We start from the raw sequence: 16,036 nt of genomic DNA on the forward strand, positions 1-16,036 counted from the left end.
GGTCATTGTTCAGCCAACATGAAAATACTTTACAAAACAAACTCTCATGGAAAATTTATTCCATGGTTGGAACCATACAGGGTTAGTACTTAGACTGAGGAACAACATGCAATAATAAATACTGCAATTGATTATTAGTGGAATTTGTATTACACCTTGTATTCTAGTGTTAACTATATTGACAACCATAAACCCATCACTAAACCCAATGATTACAGATGATTCCATATCATGTAGGTACATGTAAAAAACACATACATAAGAATAACTGCGCTAGATCGCATAATGGACCGGTGTCACATTACCTGTTCAGGTAAAGCCCCGCCCCTAATGACACTATCGGCACAGCTAAAAGTGTCTGGATTGCCGAGCATAGGTCAAGGTCAGCTAATACAAAGAGACAACGATGGCCTCATCCACAAACTTTTCCTTAGAAAAGGTTGATTTTAACAAGATTTTCCATTCTCTCTTTTTTCAGTCGTCGTTTATTGGTACATTTACCCGTTCTGTTGTTTTTGTTACCTTGTAAATCTTGTCCCAGATGCTGGTGTTAATTCTCCTCTCCGCCTGTGTGGGGATCGTGCAGTCATATGGTAATGGACTTGTCAGCCGTGTATGTGACTCTATGACACCCGGACACCTGCTCTACAGCGCACAGAACATTTCTTCTCCATTCAACGTTACTTCTGACAGGACTAGCTTTAAAGAGGGCGATGAAATCACAGGTGCGGCAGTTTGTTCTGTTGTATGAGTTTTTGGAGGACATGCATTGCTTTCTCAATCTTGTGCTGTTTAGTGAGTCTATGGTTTCAATGTTACCAGTGAGTGTTATAGTATTAGTTATAGTATAGACCTTCTATATTGCCTGCTATGTGGTCAGTGCTAAACTCTACAAACACTTAAGAAATAGATTTGTTTTATATAGTATATACTATACCATACTAAATATACTATGTCCTATTAAAGCATTTACCACCTATTATATACAGTATAAAGGTATACTGTATATATTATATGTAGCCAAACTTTAAGAAATTATTTTTTTATTATTTTTTTATAAAGTTTATTAATATAAATGGTAAATAGATACCATACTAAATAAACTATCCCATACTTTAATGTACTATAATCAGTGTTGGGTAAGTTACTTAAAAATAGCCATCCACTACAAATCATTATTTCCTCTAAAACTGTAATCAGATTACTTTACTAATTCATTGAAAAAGTAATCACATTACTAATTACTTTACTTTTAAGTTAACGTTCTAAAACACTTTTCCGCCCAACAAATTCAAAATAATGTCAATATTTCTTTCTTGTTCATTGTTACACACAAGTCAGACACTCAGCACCTCACATTTCTCTTTCACAATGACTCATTATGGGTCTATAGTTCATTTATTGTACATAAATAATATATTAAAAATAAGCAAATCCCTATAACATACTTAAAAGTAATTAAATTAATTGAAAATAACTAATTTTATTACTAGAATTGAAAAAGTAATTCATACTAACTACTTTTTTAACTAAAAAGTAATTAGACTACAGTAAGTAATTACTTTGTATTAGATTACACCCAACACTGACTATAATATCCTCATAAGACCCAGCAAAAAAAAAAAAAAAAAAGTTTTGCAATTTTGCTTTTTTGAACATCAATATAGTTTTTGGTTCATAAGAAACATATGGCAATAATTGTTTCAATTATTCAATTAAAAAAAATACAATTTTAGGTTTTGATCTAATTTTCTTTAACTCTGCAAAACTGCTTTAATGAAAATCTTGAAAAGGAAAATAATGTTTTTAATTTTTTTCTTGTAAATGAAAATCAAATACTGCTTTGAAAACTCACTGTATATTTAGATGTTTGTTTACAATTATAATCTATAAAAAAGAATTGGTGTCTCTGAAAAGCCCAGGGTGTCCTCTTTAATTAAGATACATTAGGATTTACAACTGTGGGCCATGTATGGGCTAAGCACAATTTAAAATAACAAGATGCCCTCTACATATACAAAAATGAAAGACTGCCTCTTTTAGGTGGATACGCTTTACTGTATTATTTTATACATCGGTTATTGGCTTCCTATCAGTAGTAATTCATTACTTTGAGTCTTTATTGTCAGTTTTTAGCTAAATGCTCAGAGCTTGTGGTCATAGCCATACAAGACGCTTATCAGTTCATGTATGTTAGTTGAGGGCCTCACTTTAGTTAAGGACGTTCATGGAACTGTTTCTGCTTTCTTAGTAACACTTAGTGCACAATCAGGAGTGGAATTTAAAGGGTTTATGTTACAAGCACGTCGAGTTGGATCGAGCACTCCGATTGGCACTTTTACTGTGACAGCCAGTGGTTCGCAGGGCCTCACCTGCAATGGAGTGGCTGTGAGTATATATCTACATTATTATAGTGTTTGGTGCAGAAGAAACAAAGACATACATTTTTTTTCTCTCATATAATATTTTATTACATTTAGAATAGTGCAGTTTCTCACACATCAGACAGTGGAAAAACTTCAGTGCAAACTAAATGGAAGGCCCCTACGTCTGGACAACTTAATAATATAGAGTTCAGGTATTAATTTTACTATGTCACTAGATTGATTGTTTATCATTTACAATTTATATGATACTATTATTTATATATATCACTGTGTGATTTGCAAGTGAATATTTAGTTTTTTTTTTTTTTTTGTTCCAGTGCAACATTTGCCAAACAATTTTCAACCTTTTGGGTTGGTGTCAAGAGCTCAGTGATAACATATAATGGTGTAGGGACTGCTACTGTGGCCCGAACTGTAAGTTTGGATTCGTTGTGTTAACTTTTACAAATATGACATCCCACAGTAATCATCTTTGGTTCTTTTTATTCTTTTATGTTGTTGTATATTCATCAGCATAAACCATTCCATACATTTTAGGTGTCAACAGTAAACTCTGAGTGTGGGAAAAGCAAAGTCTGTTACAGTCAGCCAAACAACTGTGACCCATCTACCAACACAGGCTGTTACTTCATGTCAGTTCAGACATCAACTGATCAATCACAGATGAAAATTGAAATATTTGGCAAGGCTGATGGATATGTCTCAGTCGGGTTTTCGGATGACCAGGAAATGGTACATCTTATTTATTTAAATTCAGTTTTTCCACAATGATCTATTAGTATGGTATAATCTATTTCAGATAACCCCACCCCTAATCGCAGGGCTGACCCATCCTATAGGCGATATAGGTGACCAACTAGAGCCCCAAAGTGCTTGGGGGGCCCTGTGAAAAAGTGCATAGTCCAAGATCATATCATAACTATATGAAGAAGCATCAGTGACTTTTAATTACATTTTCACTGTTGTTCTAAGTATTTCACTGATCACACAATCAGTGTGTGGACCTCATCGTTTAACTAACAAATCACCATGTCAGTGAGAACCAGAAGCATCATATTATTAATAATAAGATGAGCTCTGAATAATTCTCAAATTGAATGTGACAACAACTACGATAACAGCAGTGTATATAAATAGTAGGCAAATAGTAAAGCTATAAGCAGTACACAGTAATTTGCATAATTTATTCTTGAGCGCCACTTCTTAGTACTATTAGACACAGATCACATACATTGCTGAATAATGCTCATGACTGACAAAAATGCAGAAAATAAGTCATGAAAAATATTGCTTTGTGGGTATTTGAGTGTTTGAGGCTTACATTGTTGAACAGATGGCAGAAACAGTGCTTGTCAAAGCATAGGGCTTGTCACGAATAATCTTGGGAAGGAATTCAGAAACTGCCGACATAAAGACGTAAAAAAATGTACACAGGTGAAAATATGACCTATTAATCTGCAAAATAACCAAACTATCCTATCTGCAAAATCTGCTCTCAGAGGTATGTGTTTATACTTTGCATATATTTATATTTGTTTATTTTGTATATATTTTTCGAGGTGCTGTGTTTATAGGGCCTTTTTAAAATCTGTAATTTTATTTATACTTTATTTTTTCCCACGTTGTTACAGTATAGCTACCTGATTTTCACTGATGTTTTATTTTTTTTTTTATTTACTTTCGCACATATTCTGATCAACTTTTTGTGTTAATTGATTTTGTGTCACTAAAAATAAAATGCACGCATAGTTATGTGGGTAGATGACATAATATTTCAAGCATTGTCAGCAGTTTACTGCGGTGTGAAATACTTTCTTCATCTAAAACTATTTTAAACAGCATTTTCTTTGAGTACTGTAATGGGTAGCACTTTACGGTTGTATTTGTTAACATTAACTTCATTAGTTAACATGAACTTACAATGAACAATACTTAATTAATAATTTTGGTTAATGTTAATATCTATACATATAGCCTGCATTTTTAACATTAAAAGTAAAAAAGATTATAACAATATTAATTGAGACATCCTAGATCATTTGAAGTTGATAGGTTTAAAATTGGGAAGATTTTAAATATTGAACATATTCTGACTTGCATGTAAAATACACACTTTCCCTTATACATTTATGTACATTTTAACCTTTAACTTTTTTGTCATCTACCAACCTATAAAGTTATTCTTTTTTTTTAGTGCTTTTTCTTTCACCATGTTTGCAGTGGCTATATGGATGTTTTAAAGTTATGACAGTATTCACACTGGTGGGGCCAATTTTTCATGATTTCGTCTAGGGCCCCACAAGTCCATGGGCCGGCCCTGCCTAAACAGAACGTAAAAACAAATACAGTGGTTGGCCACTTTACCTGTCAGTCAGGTGACGTCTTCCTGTCTAACTGGGTAATCTTGACCAGAATAAGCTACAATAAGGACCTGCCTTGATGCTGACCTCAACAGGTGTGTTTACATAGTAAACATTATAATATTTCCAAGTGAGTTTTGGACATATTACATTTCTCATTTAACATGAGATGTGTATCTACATTTGCTGAACTGAGCTACTTTAAATCTTAATCTGAGAACTACCTCTGTCAGCACGGACTCATTTTACACTGACCAAATGTTCCTCAACATCAAACAAACATAAAAAAAAAAAACCTGTGCATTGTGGTTGTGGTTTGATCTTCTTCCAGGAATGATGAGACAATGGTTTTAAAAATTGTGCACAAGTGTTTCTTATGAGTGCAGAAAAGGTTCTTTCATAAAATTTCTAAATTAACAACAGGTGTATACGCACATAGATTTGTTCTTACCCTAGTTTTAATGTTGATGAATGTGGATTATTTTAAATCTGGGAACGAATGCCCACAATTAGTAATTATCAATAATCCTAATTTCTGTGTGGAAATATACACATTATGTACAAACAGGGTTGGGAAGTAATGGAATACATGTAATGGGATTACGTATTTAAAATACAAAATATAAGTAACTGTATTCCACTACAGTTACAATTTAAATCATTGGTAATTAGAATACAGTTACATTCAAAAAGTATTTTGATTACTGAAGAGATTACTTTGCATTTTATTGTCATTTGTTTCATTTAATATTTAGTCCTTTCAGATGGAAAACCTTTATATATAAATTATGTGATCCAAAGTGCATTTGAACAGCGGTGAAACACTTTCTTATGATGTGTTACATTCATACGAGCAGACAGAGAAGTACGTTTGAAGTGTGGAGCAGAAGAAATAGAAATAAACCTTGTGTAAATTGTCAGCTTTACGCTAAGCTAAAATGCTATTTCTAGCCATTTTACATGCACATGTTACCAGGCACGATCATATTTTTTTATCAAGAAAATTCACATTGGATCATCATTTCTTTTTTTCTAATAAGACCTTTGATATTAGGGAAAAAATCATATTCTTGATAATAATTTTTGAATGGTTTTCCTGTAAAAATATCTAAAAATCCTTAAAACAAGATCAATTTGATTGATCTTGTTTTAGAAACAACACTGCATAAGATATTTAGGTTTTTCAGAGAATGTATTTTTAACATGTGTATTTTGTCTTACTGTACTGGCAGAGTTTTTATAGTCAAAACAAGTGAAAAAATCTACCAGTGCTGAAGAAGAAATCCAAAGTATTCAGAACACGTTACTGACCTTAAGTAATCTAACGGAATATGTTACAAATTACATTTTACAGCATGTATTCTGAAATCTGTAGTGGAATACATTTCAAAAGTAATCTTCCCAACCCTCTGTACAAATACAGTATGTGTGGGTAGTGAATGAGTGAGATGGTTTTACAAAGGGTTTTGTTTCTATTTCAAGGGCAATGATGACATCTATATCTGTGGTATAGACATTAGCGGCAACCTCCAATTGCAACATGCCTTTTCCACTGGAAAACAGTCTCCAAATATTCTCTTGCTGGTACAGACCGTTTACACTCCTCTACTCTAACACCATTTATAACTTTTGTTTGATGAGATATCCTCACTCACTTATGTTCTATGTGATATATAGGGGAATGTGTCTGACATAAAGACAGCGCTGACAAATGGAGTTATCAATTGTTCCTTTACGACTCGTAATCCCATTAGCACAGGAAGTAGAGCAACATCCACTAGCGAGTACTTCCTCATGATTGCGTCAGGACCCTCCATTCAAGGTATGTGCTTTGCATGCGCCAAAAGCCTGATTTAAAATTGCAACATTGTATAAAATCCCCAAAACTGCAAGAAATTGTGTTTTGTAGTCACGTAACACTGAAGCTGTGGTTTAATGTACTTAAGTATTTAATCAGTTCATAGCTTTGTACAAAATGTTCCAGATGTTTTTTTTTTCTGTTATAATTTACTCAACCTCATGTTGTACCAAACCAATGGAAAACAATAGCAGAATGTTTACAAAGTTTGAATATTCAAAAGCGCAAATAATATTTGAGAGCTATGGCAGAATGCAAGATTTTTAGTGAATAATGAAAATTCCTCACACAAGGCTTTTGTATGACTTCAGGTGACTTGAAATAGATCACAGGAGACATATGGACTACTTTTATGGTACCTTTGTAGTGCTTTTTTGTCCTTGGCTGCCCCTTGCCGCAACATGCTTTTGTTGTAACTGTATGGAAAAAGTAGCATGAACATGCTTCAGAAATTCTCCTTTTATGTTCCAAGGAGAAGTCATACAGGTTTGGAACGACATAAGAGTAAGTTAATGACTACAGAATGTTCCTTTAACTGAGAAAAGTTTAACTTGTAGGTAACATCCAGCCCCACACCAATAAATATGTTGGTGCTAGCAAGGCTAATTTGCTGAATCCAAACATGATCACCAGTGAACCATTCCCAGCGATCCTTAAAGCCCATGGTGAGTGTTTGGCAGTACCTCCACATTGGTGCGTCACATCAGCGTGATTGTGGTCCTAATGATGCTGCTCTGGTCCAGGTGCCCTGATGTTAATATCCTGGATGACTACTGGCAGTTTAGGGATGATCATTGCCCGCTATTTAAAGGGAGTTGCCAAAGGGAGAGGCTGCTGCGGTAAAGATTTCTGGTTTTCGGTGAGTTGATTGCTTGATCTGTTATCCTTACAATAGAGCAGTGTTTCATAGTCCTGCTCATGTGGACCCCCCTTATCTAACATACCTGATTCAGTGAATTGGGTGCATCAGATTTGAAACTGTGTCTCTACAGCCAATCCCATGTTGACCTATGTGGTACACCAGCATAACAGTGGGAACGTTGTTGTGCAGTAATATGCATGTGTGCAGTTAAGATAAGCAATATATGATATTGGTAAGAATGAAGTTGTAGAGTATCGATAACACTTTAACTTACATGACTTGTATATAACAGTCAATAGCAAGTAACCATTATTACATTATTGAATGCTCAACAGAACTTCATTAATTCATATTGATATTCAAGTTTTGATACATATATTTACAAACATATTTGTATTTGAATGTGCATGAACTACATTGCTAAGCATTATATAATGTTGTTCATGACTTGTTAATGAAAGTGATAAAGTGTTAGACATGTAGTAAGTTTAACCCAGTTAAATGTGTTTTGTTAGGACATGCAGTGAATGTGAATAATGAATATGATGTACGTGTTGTCCCACAGGCGCATGTGACGCTGATGGCCCTCTCAGTTATTGCCACAGCTATTGCATTCATACTGGTATTTTCTCATGCCCAGGATTGGAACGGGGTAAATAGAAATACATACACTGATATATGGCACATGACAGTTGCATACAGTACAGTACACACTTTAATGATTCACATACAGTATATTGCCATCATGTTCTGATTGGGATGTACGAGACCCCAAAGCCCCTTTTAATAGATTAATAAACATATTTAACATTAAAGCATCAGTTTTAGAACTTAAACCCAAAAATGAAAATTCTCTCATCATTTACTCACCCTCATGCCATCCCAGATGTGTATGACTTTCTTTCTTCTGCTGAACACAAACGAAGGTTTTTAGAAGAATATCTCAACTCTGTTGGCCCATTCAATGGATGTGAATGGTGACCAGACCTTTGAAGCTCCAGAAATCACATAAAGGCAGCATAAAAGTAGTCTAAATGACTCAAGTGGTTAAATCTATGTATTCAGAAGCAATATAATAGGTGTAGGTGAGAAACAGCTAAATATTTAAGTACTTTTTTACTATAAATCTTTCACGTTCTTAAAGGTGCAGTATGTAAGATTCAGAAACCCTTGTTATTAATGACACCTGTGGCCAGTAAGTGAACTGCAGCCAGCTACCTGTTGCTCGTGCTCGTGCACACACTCCATAGGGATGCGAGCGCGCATCGACCAAAACAATGACGTAACGTACAAAGAGGCTGAACGTGATTCACTGACATCATGCTGACAGATGAGGTAGCATAATTAAAATTACACAGTTATGATTGTTTTACTACAAACTTTGAGACTGCGTATTATATTTGACTCTCCAGTGCTGGAACAGGGCTAAAACAAAGTGTGGATATAGGTCTGACTATGCAAGACTGTAGTTTGACTGCATTTATAGGATAGCCTATTTTGGTGTTAGCTAGCTAGCCAGCTTTATCAGTAGCTGTTAGCTAAATTTGGTGGATGATGACAGGAGTTGTTTATAAAATAGACTGTACATTATAAATATGTTGACACAATTCAGTATTGATGTGATTCCATCACAACTGTCATTTTGATATATCGATGCGCTATTGTTTTATAATAATAGAATGTATATATTTTCTGTATAACCAAGTTACGTTACACTAATGAATGGAGCTTTTTGCATTATCTTGAACATTGTCTAGCATTCATTTCATGTATTATTGTAGTTTACGTTGCTGAATAATTACAGATTAACATTGACATTAACCTGACTTTTAGTATAAAGAGAAGATCGTTGAAATTATTTGAAAGTTATGAAGCAAGGTAGCTTGCAATTCGTCAGCGTTAGCAGGCAAGATCAAGTTAGCTAAAATTACACAGATCAGTCCTTATGGCACTATATTTCACATGCTTTGCAGTTATGTAAGCTTACCTGTCCAATAAGAAGAACACCAATTCAGGGTCGGTTTTGATCCCCAAAACCAAACGAAGGTCCCTCCAGGAATCAAATGCCTTGCCGATGTTCTCTCTAGTTTTCGCTCGACCATGACCACGTTCCCGCTTAGCCAGATGGGATTCAGTAGATAAATGTTTTTTTTTTTTTTTTGGCTTACTCTGAGTTTGTGTAGGAGTCAGTGTTGTGCTGGGAGCCGGTCGTTTGCTGGATTCCATCTCTAAGATAACGTTACCGAGTGTTGCAGTTTGTTGTCGCTGTTGAATAGCGGAAAAGGAGCTACTGTCTGAGGCAATGCTCTTGGGAGCACGCATAAACATCACATCCTTTGGATTTTCCTGGTAAAAGTGACCCGCTCCCTTCGCATGAAAATCAGTCTACAGGCTTTAATAGGCAACCTAGGAAGTCCGAGGAGGGCTCATTTTTTAAGTTGCATTACAAGCCGTTCACACATTGGCAAAAAAAAAAAAGGCAAATATTACATACAAAATTGTATATATTGCACCTTTAACTTTGCAAGTGAAAATGAAAATTTATAGTAAAAAAGGATTGAAATATTGATCTGTTTCTTGCCTCAATGTGCTTGCATCGCTTCAGAAGATGTATAATAAACCACTGGAGTCCTATGGATTACTTTTATGCTGCCTTTATGTGATTTTTGGAGCTTCAAAGGTCTGGTCACCATTCACTTGCATTGAATGGACCTACAGAGCAGTGATATTCTTCTAAAAATCTTTGTTTGTGTTCAGCAGAAGAGAGAAAGTCAAACACATCTGGGATGAGTAAATGATGAGAGAATTTTCATTTTTGGGTGAACTATCCCTTTAATAATGACTTTTCCTAATCATACGAGAACTGATTGCATGCAGATTTCAGCTTGATAACATACTTAAAAATGTTTTTTTTTTACAATACTTATGTTTGTGGTCTCAGAGACCCCCTTGATATCGACTAAATATCAAATACATTTTCACATGCTAAGATTTTCTGATTGGTGTGCACAATATAGAAATCTATACTCCTGGCAGTTGTTTATTTTGATATTTAATGTATTGGGTAAACTGACCTCAAACAGAAATAATGTTACTTTATTATTTTAAAATGTACAGCATTGGGACCTCTGGGACCCCAAACATAAAAAGTACAGTCAATCTCAACAGAACATGAGTTAAAAGTAAAAGAATATATTAATATACTGTATTCTTTCCTCTTAACATTCAATTTTCTTTCAAGCACAACTCCAAAAAAATTACATACCCAAATTTTGAATAATGTTATTGGTATAACAAAATAGTATTTAGAAATTAAATATCGAAGATTTAACATAGTATAAAGGTTGTCAAGATTAATTTGTCATTTAACAGTAAAAACACTCTCTTTGAGAGAACGGCAAATGTTAACAGGACAGAGGTTAAAAATTTCATTTTAGTTATATTATTCAGATGTTTCAATAGAAGTGTCTTAAGCTTATTTGTGCGTGTGTGTGTTTAGGGGGCTCATCCTGTACTGGGCTGTTTGGTGATGATTCTTAGTCTTATTCAACCGATTGTAGCTGTTTTCCGATGTGAGCCACACCATGAGCGGTTAGACAACATTTACCTCTCCTGTCTAACCAAATAAGAGAAAAGAGTAAAGTAAAGATAAGATCATATACAGTATCTCACTTTGATGGTTTTCTTTGCAGGAGATTTATCTTCAACTGGGCTCATTGCTTCATTGCTTTAGCTATCAAAGGCCTTGCAGGTATGAAAATGTTATTGTTGATAGTCATAAAGTTGCTATGCTTTATACCTCAATAACAGGTTCTCTTGGTACCTTTAATAACTTTTTCTTCATCATCTTGATCAATTCTTCTATTGGTAACACTTTAAAGTCACTTCATTAATAAATAAATAGGGTCTATTAATGAACAAAAATGTTAACATTAATAATAAATAATTACATAATTTAATGCCAAACATATTAGTTAAAATGTCATGAAAAAATGAAATTAATATTTTCATATATTTGTATATGTATATTTATTTATTTATATATATTTGCATGTACATGAACTACTGCTCTGTTGAGGGTTTTATAAGGTTTTTTAATGATATGGCATTACACTATATTTGAAAATCTCTAATCTCTCTTTTCATTTTGTGTCTTAGTGGCAGCAATTTTCAGTGGTCTGTCACTAATTGAAGGATCTGAGGAGGATGAGTGGATGTTGAAAGTTATGGGTGGTTTTGTTGCCTGGGAGGCCCTGATGTTTGCTCTACAAGATCTGAACATGCGCTCCAAGAAAAAAGGTAACACTGCAGTCGCTGTTCATGTTTACTGTAAAGTAGCATGTATTGTATATTGATTGCAGAATAATAGCAACTTTAATTGTGTTGAATAAAACACATAAAGTTGTTTTTTGTCCTTTTCAAATTAGATTTATAAAACAAGTTGTTACGTCTCTAAATTCTGATTGTATGAGCCTCATTCAAAGCCATGAAAACTGATTATCCATAGTTTTCCTGACTAACCACTGGCGGTGCCATAATGATTCTGATTACCACTGGACTGTAAATGTAAAAAACATTGAATCGATCAATCCAGGCGGAGAACAACGACCATTTTAAGTGTTAGTTGGAGTAAAAGTTTGTTCAGCCTCAACTTGTGCAGTTGTTGGCGGTCATAACAACTCGAAGTAGTTATTGATATCAGCATAACTGACTTTGTGCCATTGCTTCATGTCATCTCGGGTAAGGCACTGTCACAAGACAGTCATCGTAACTTTGTAAAGTACTGGCACTATGGAGCCACATGTTTTTTTATTTGGCAATTTTTACACATTTAATACATTAAAACAACACATTAGCCGCTAAAAACATGCTAATGAAAACACTACAGACCAGAAAAAAAAAAAAAAAAAAAAGGCTTCTGTTATGAATCGGGGAACACTTCCGTGTTCATGAAAAGCCACATTCTATATAAATGCGGCAAGTTGCTATGTTGCTTAGAAGCTGCAAACAGACGAAGAATTTTTGTTCCGATAATTAGCCTATTAGCAATATGTTTTGGTAACTGTTTATTGAACATTGTTGTCTTAAAATATTGCTATTGCAAATGTTTTTAAAAGCAATATTCTACTTGAGTCATTAAGTTACAGTGATTGTAACATGGTTAAGAGGTTAAAGAAGCTGCGTCCCAAATGACACACTATACACTATGCACTTGCAAAATATACTATGCACTCAGCCATGTAGTGTATGAATTTTCAAAGTATTGTCCCAAATGGAACACTTAATGGTTTTTACTACACAGAAGCTTTCGCTGTTTATCAGCTGACGGAAGTGACGTTTCAAACGCATGTGATGTGTTGCTGCTAGCATTAGCGCATTAGCCAACCTCAGTTTAACACTTGTATCTTAAACAACATACACATTTACACCGCTTGGGGTGATGGTAAAGCATTCAACTCACATTTGTAAGGTGCTGTATCCACTGAAGCTTCGCCAGCTGCTACATTCTTCATTATTTACAATTGTTTTGTCAGACCAGCAGCGCAGCCAGGTAACTCCGCCCTTTCCGCTATCTATGGCAAGCTGCGTGCGCTGAGTGCATGAAGTGTCCAACATTCCACACTCTGTTTTGACGGTTGAAAAAGTGCATCATCCGGGTACTTGAAGTACACTTCTACACTGCATTTTCTGTTTAACATACTTCTCGCACTACTTACACTACAAAATGGCTTAGAATAGTCCAGAATTTGGGATGCACCTAGAGTTTTAGGCACTCCGCTTTGTATCGTGCTAAAAAACACCCCTTAAACCATGTTGAAATTACTTTAGCGCACACACTCTCGTGACTTATTGCTTTTTTTTTTGCTGATAAACTTTTGTATTCTGTTTTAGATGCTGAGATTTGCTCTTTTGGTGGGGTAAGTCCAACATAAAATGTCTCAAATTTCATTATATAGATAATTAAGCAAATTAAACATATGAATAAAGTAATCATTAAGAGTGAAATATTTAGTATTCTTAACTGATATGTTTTTTTATTTCTTGTTATGAACAGATGAGCACTGAAATGGTCCTGCTTATCCTGTTTCTATTGGGAAACCTGGCCTTCTTGATAGCACTCCTTGTTGGAATAGGCAGAGCAGGTTAAGAAAGTCCAACATGCCACAGACAGATTTTGCATAAGTAAATAAATAAAGCTATTTGTTTAATTTTTATAATCAACTCAGTACATCTTAATTTGTATTTCCATAAAAGCCCAGTATATCCTTAAATCTCCTTCATGATGTTTGTTTCAGTTTTTTTGGTTGATACTAAGTAGAGTTTCGCTATCACCATTGTGCCTTTGAGAAAAGAACTTAACTGTGTTTTGCTAGGAGAAAGTCCCTGCAATGACTGTACTGTAAGTTACCCAATGAGATGGAAGAACAATAGTGCAAATTGTTGAAAACTGTCTGTTGAAAGGGTGGTCAGACTTTTTTCTCTCTCTATCTCAAAATGTTTGAATTAAATATTGGTGTATATTTTAACTTTCATAAATGAAACTTCAAGGGATAGTTCACCCAAAAAGAAAAATTCTGCCATCATTTACTCACCTTTATGTTGATCCAAACTCATATAACTTTCTGTCTTCTGTGGAACACAACAGGAGATTTAAGGTAGACTGTTATGGACTGTCAGTATTAGTCACCATTTACCTTCATTGCATCTTTTTTTTCCATACAGTGTAAGTAAATGGTTACTGAGACTGAACATTTTGCCTACAGAAGAAATTATAAGGTTTAGAACAACATGAGGGTGAGTAAATGATGACAGAATGTTCATTTTGGAGTGAACTGTATGCAGTGAACAGGTTTTGTATTTTGATCAGAACAAAAGCAACCAACCACTAGATGGCAGTGTCATATGTATTTTTTTTTTATTTTTTTTTTTTTTTTTTTTGTTCTAAGCAACTATGTAAAATATTTGTATTGTATATTTCCAAACAATTCAGCAGGTGAATTATTTAGCATAAATATATTTTATCACTTTATATACTAATAAATGGAACCATGTTATTTATTTCCTGGATCCCTAATTACTGAAATTGTGGAAATGCTGAGACAAGGGTATGGATGATCATCATTAAACTGGATGATTTAGCTAGACAAACCAGATTAATCCAGGATTTATATCAGAAAAGTGTTTTATACATTTTCACTGGCCTTAAGTTGTTTTTCATACACACTAAACAACACTGTAAAAAGGTGCTATATGTCAACATGAAATGGCATTCACAACCCATTTTATTTCTGTGACGTAGTGAAATGAGATATTCAACAAGGAAAAAAAAAATTAGGGCAGGAATTCCTTTTATCTACTGGGTATTGACTGGATTATGAAAAGTGGTCTCTAGTAGAAAGGTTGTTGGAGGGAAGGGGTTGAAAAATAAAAGGGTTTGGTGACATCAGATGAAAAGGAAAGTTGTTTCAGAGGCAGATCAAGTTACATTTTGATGAAAGATTACAAAGATAACAATTTTATTTTCTTTGGAAAAAATGTGCACTGATGAGTCATTAACAAGAAGACCAAAAACATAAGAAAGTAAATAGGGTCAATTTTGATTTCATGTTAACTTGAAATAAATATCAAAATAACGGTATCTTCTGCTTATTTTATACCTTGTCTTTACCTCCCTGCTTTAATAAAACATTAAAATGTTATATTGGTTAATGTTCAACATTCTGCATAGGAACACTCCTCACACAAACTTGTAAAAAGAAACAGGCCGCTGTGTTGCTCTGGTGTTGATTTAGCAGCTTGTATGAAGTCAGCTGGTAGGCTTTCATCTTTTACAGTGTTGTACCGCTTAGTTCTTGCTGTTTCAGCACTGGCCTCCTGGTGTCCGGCTGGTAAACATGGAGAAGGGAAGTTGTGGCACAGCAGAGAGGAAACAGAAAGAAAAGCGCATGGCCCTTGCAGTTTAATACTAGCACTTTGCTAACCAATACACTGTTTCAGGGTCAGGGGCCATCCTTTCATCTCGCTTTAAATCAGAAAATAGTCTTAACATCACATTCGATTTCAACACAACCATAAAATACCAGAAGACAAGCCACAATCATGTTGACCCTTTCAAGTCACAAGATTCTACAGGTGAATTATTTTTCTTGCAGTGGTTTGCAGGATTTTAAGAGAAGTTTAAATTGAATTAGTCCTTAGTTGAACCCTTTGCAGTATAGTTTTGAACTTGACTTGATGATGCTCAAACTTGCCGTGTGAATCATTGGAGATGGTCTGACTAATGCTGATTAGCATGAAGGGCCAGTGATCCAGAGATGCACCCTTGCTGAACTGCTTTAGGGCCCCTGGACCTGAACAGAGGCAGGACTGGCTATGCCTGCAGCATGTTTCTGAAATATTCACTGTACCAAGTCCAGTTTAATAATTTAGAGAGACTTAATGGATTTCTACTTGTATTTCCCTAAGCAAAGGATATTTTTAAGTTGTTTTTGCGAAATACGTCATACTTTCTGGTTTTCATTCCTCACAAATGCTGCTTGAGAACATCTGAACACCATATCCGATTTAT

General features: G+C 34.7%; 1 protein-coding gene across 1 annotated transcript; it reads left to right on the top strand.

The window, feature by feature from the left end:
- The first annotated feature begins 58 nt into the window (after positions 1 to 58).
- Positions 59 to 15,887, top strand: LOC127431463 (putative ferric-chelate reductase 1). The gene is made up of 16 exons (XM_051681869.1): positions 59 to 439; positions 542 to 725; positions 2,252 to 2,388; positions 2,481 to 2,578; positions 2,705 to 2,801; positions 2,925 to 3,119; positions 6,230 to 6,331; positions 6,425 to 6,569; positions 7,163 to 7,270; positions 7,349 to 7,464; positions 8,033 to 8,119; positions 10,967 to 11,058; positions 11,160 to 11,218; positions 11,626 to 11,766; positions 13,360 to 13,385; positions 13,523 to 15,887. The coding sequence occupies exons 1-16, from the start codon at positions 407 to 409 to the stop codon at positions 13,613 to 13,615; spliced, it is 1,713 nt and encodes a 570-aa protein (XP_051537829.1). The 5' UTR covers positions 59 to 406; the 3' UTR covers positions 13,616 to 15,887.
- Positions 15,888 to 16,036: the final 149 nt, after the last annotated feature.

Source organism: Myxocyprinus asiaticus, chromosome 41 (assembly GCF_019703515.2).
Source record: "Myxocyprinus asiaticus isolate MX2 ecotype Aquarium Trade chromosome 41, UBuf_Myxa_2, whole genome shotgun sequence".
NCBI classification, from domain to species: domain Eukaryota; kingdom Metazoa; phylum Chordata; class Actinopteri; order Cypriniformes; family Catostomidae; genus Myxocyprinus; species Myxocyprinus asiaticus.

Excerpts from the sequence above, each read along its gene's own strand:
- LOC127431463 (XM_051681869.1), top strand. The coding sequence starts at position 407 with ATGGCCTCATCCACAAACTTTTCCTTAGAAAAG. Across the intron at positions 726-2,251 it reads AGAGGGCGATGAAATCACAG|TAACACTTAGTGCACAATCA; the intron begins GTGCGGCAGTTT and ends CTGCTTTCTTAG. Across the intron at positions 2,802-2,924 it reads CTGCTACTGTGGCCCGAACT|GTGTCAACAGTAAACTCTGA; the intron begins GTAAGTTTGGAT and ends CATACATTTTAG.